The sequence below is a fragment of the Hipposideros armiger genome, unplaced genomic scaffold, assembly GCF_001890085.2.
Source record: "Hipposideros armiger isolate ML-2016 unplaced genomic scaffold, ASM189008v1 scaffold_1074, whole genome shotgun sequence".
NCBI lineage: Eukaryota > Metazoa > Chordata > Mammalia > Chiroptera > Hipposideridae > Hipposideros > Hipposideros armiger.
Window position 1 is genome coordinate 148,632 of NW_017732424.1, and position 3,838 is coordinate 152,469.

The 3,838-nt window shown below is 40.1% G+C and overlaps 1 protein-coding gene across 1 annotated transcript in view; it reads right to left on the bottom strand.

Annotated features, from left to right (window-relative positions):
• Positions 1-3,838, bottom strand: part of SYNE2 (spectrin repeat containing nuclear envelope protein 2) — a 333,055-nt gene that overhangs the window by 35,327 nt on the left and 293,890 nt on the right. Inside the window, exon 92 of the mRNA XM_019632109.1 lies at positions 1,673-1,828. Within this exon, the coding sequence (XP_019487654.1) occupies positions 1,673-1,828 (156 nt within the window). The remainder of the gene's footprint in view (positions 1-1,672; positions 1,829-3,838) is intronic.

Here is a 3,838-nt window from a genome sequence, read left to right on the forward strand (position 1 = left end):
CTACTTAAGGCCAATGTCTTGCCTATTTAATTTAAAAATTATAATACACATTACAATATAAATTTACCATTTGTAAGCAAATGAACCACAAAAATTAAAGTCATTTAAATATTCTAGTGTGGTATTTCAAAACAAAAACAAAGCAAAATAAGATTAAAAAAACCAATGTACATCACTCATTAATTCACCTTCCCATTATGTACTATGGCTCTGGATAAAAATCATGGAAATGAGACCAAATACTGGTCTGCAGCTAGCAGGCTGACCCCAAAATATTCAGTGCTCCATTATGCATAAGTAACCCCTAAGCTGGTATCAGCAAAGGGTCTTCCTCCTTACAGGGTTCAAATTTATTACTTCAATAAACGTAAATTGAAAGAATGCAAATCAAACTTTCTAAACGTACAAAATTATTCTCAGGTTTTAAAAGCCTTCAGAATCTTAGGGTTAAAAGGGGTAGCTAAGAGTTCTTTTGGTAAAGTTTTAACACCCCATTTTACAGATGGGGAAACTAAGGCTTAACTCCCAGAGATTTTCCTGCTATGCACAAAAAACCCTCTGCTCTTTTCAGAGTGAAGCAGAAATGTCTAATGCTCGTATACCCACCCAGCCAAATGTGTTAAGAAGGTGCAAAAAACTACCCCCTAAAAAATAAGTTTTGTGCTTCTGTTCCTCAGGGCATCTATTTATCTTAGCTTAAAAAAATCCTGGTATTTTGTATAACGCCATTCAGGTAGGCTACGTTCATAATGGTAACAATTAGGAATACCTGGGCCCCAGTCTCTGTTGCGTAACTTTCAGGATACTTTTCACATTTTCTAAATATTTTCTTTTATGTACAATTTGAATGAAAATTCTAAAAGGACATTTAAAAGTAGAGTGCATTGTGAATACTAAATACTAAGATCTAAGAGGGAAAAATGTTTTTATTAAAATGCATTCAGAAGTGTCTGAATTTCAACTCTTAAATACATCTCTTCTTAATTCACAAAAATGAGGTTAAGGAATTTATTTTTCCTTAGAATTACATGTTCTTAAACCAAAGATCTATCTGAACCCTTTAATTCCATCCTGATCCTGTCATAAACACATGCTGTAGAATACTCTAACCGCAGTCCAATTCTTAAGAAGTAGAAGAGAGCGACTGAGATACTCAGTGTAGCAGTTCATCATTTATGTTCGAGTTTTAAACACCAGCGCCTTGAAATAAACATCAGCGTGCAGGTGAATGCAGCGTTCTCAGATAAAATGCCCCGGTGCGTCAGCGTGACTCCTGCTGGTTGTGGGGCCTAGAAGAGACGCTGCCGAGATTCTGCTCTAAGGCCAGACCAGCTCTTTTTCCGGGCTCTAATATTCCGATTAGTACATGTCATCTACCCAAGACAGAGAGCAGAGCCCACACAGCAGCTCAGAATTGCAATACCCCCCTCCCAAGAGGATTTTTTTAAAAGCTCATTAAAAATGTGTGAAGTCCCAGCATTGAGTGCTGGAGAAACAAAGGGTCAAATCTGCTAAACCGTGTTGCTGCCGTCCAAAGCACAGCAGCCTGCCTGGGCTCCCACTGAAAAGGGCCTCCAGTTCAGTGAAATTAAGCTCCTTTCTACTTTGTCTGGCCTTCAGAGACATTTCAATAAACTCCAGAACAGCCGTGCCCTGCAGTTAACTGACTTACTCTTAAGCAGAGGTCCTCCCATTGTCTGTGCAAGTGCTCTATTTGCTCCTTTAAAACCATCACGTCCTCCACAAGAATGTGCTGGGCTAAGTCGGTCTTCATGGTGTGAAGTTCTTTCAAGTTCTGAGTCCAGTTAGCCAAAGACTTCTCTAGTTCCTGCATTTAAACACAAGGGGGGAGAAAAAACCCCAAACCTTCAACTCAAGCTGCTGTTGTTTCCAAACCTGTAGGCTAATCCTTTGATTGGACTCTGGGGGAGGGGAGGCCAGGAAAGGGGGCGGGACTTTCTGAATGAGAAACAGCCCAGGGCGAGTGTCTGCAGTTATGATTGGCCAGTTCACCACCACCTTTTTCTCAAAAGAAAACTTTTCTACCTTTATTTTCATTCCCTCAGGCAGTTCAGATTTTTATACTATTAGTTCTGATTTAAAGTCATGTAGGTCTTTACCTTTATTTAGAGGAAAACAACACACACACACATACACACACACACACACTTTTAATTCTTAAACTTACATGAATATTGTATAAAGTGTGATTTCCCATTTTTTAAAGCACCTAAGAAATGCATTGTTGCTACTGTGTCTATCATAAAACAACAGCTACTGTTCAAAGGGAATTATTTTGACTTTCTAAAAGAAAGTTAAATGAAAGGAAAAAAATAAATTGTTCCCTTATAATTGGCAGAGATTGGTTAGCAGAAAATTTACCCTGGACCTGGAAACATTTATTTTTTAAAATGAAGTATTTGTCAAATTTAAGCTTTCTGAATTCTAGGACTTAATCAAGAAAATCACTTTCACAACAGGGGAGGTAAAAGGAAACAGCCAGAACACTCGAGAATCATCTTTATTTTTAGGGTGCTCACAATTCTTCATACTTTAACACCTTTTCAGGGTNTTTATAAAACTGCTGGATTATTTTAATGGAAGGCTGGGCTCAGTTTCAGCCAAGTCACCCTAATATTTGTCTTCAGCAGACCCTCCACTGCTAAAAAACCATGAATGACTCAGACTTTACTTAGAACGTCAAGTTTTAGGTTGAGATTTAAGGTCTTCTAAGACTCAGCCCCAACCTACCTTTGTAGCTTCATCTCCCATGCCCATGGAGCCTCTTGTCATTTCCTGAACAACTTCCAACTGCTCTACATACCTTTTCACCCACAACATAACCTGTCTCTCTCTGCCACTACAAACACTCAAGGATCCCAGGCCCTCATTCAGGACCATCTGCAAGCACCGCTTCTCTGTGAGGGGCTTCCTAATCCCCTCCCCCTCTCCAGGAAGATGAGATCTGAGCCCTCACACCACTTGGCTTTACGGCTGCTCAGATGTCTGCTCCTATGAACGTAATTGGCTCATCTTACTTCCTGTCTGCGATCCTCCTAGCACTTAGCCTGGTGCCTTTGCTGAATGATCAGGTTTGCTTATGGTTTACAGTAAGCGACAAGGCAAAGGACATGCCAAATCATTAAATGCCAATAATTATTACACATTATTTTCATTACTCCCAATACCTCATTTACTTTACAGGCTGTCTTGTATATTCCACATTATATGTGTGTTCAAAACATAAAGAACTTGCTTGGCCTGAGGTTTTTGGACGCCAGGTTGCAATAAAAATAAAAACAGACACTTTGGTTGGGGTTTGTCTTTGGAGAGAGAATCTGAAAACAGAAAACATTTAAAAGCTGTGAGTGGTATCACTGTCATCATGTTGTGCGGGGAGATAAAACTGTCAGTCTTGTTTCTGTTAAGGTTGTAATCTAGAATATAGCCTTGATTTGCAGTCATAGCTGTGCCTCCTAAGTCCACACACCTTAGGACCAGACGCCCTCTGGGCACTTGGCATGCCCGGTACACACAGAGGATCTCTGCCGCAAGTGTGCCAAGCCCCCGCGGTAGGGACAGCTGGGGACCTGCAGACCAGATCTAGAAGCCAGGCCTGGGCCCTGGCCGACCTGCATTTATCACATACACGCAGGAATAGGCATGATTTCATCGGGGGGAACATGCGAGTCCTAAGGCAGAGTTAGAATTTCTAAATACCTCCTCAAGGATCTCTTTTCAAAATAAGTTTTTAACTCTTGTTTAAACCCAATCTAATTTATGTGAAACCTTAAGCTGAAGAAAAAAATTATTGAAGTGGGATATACTAAAATAGAAT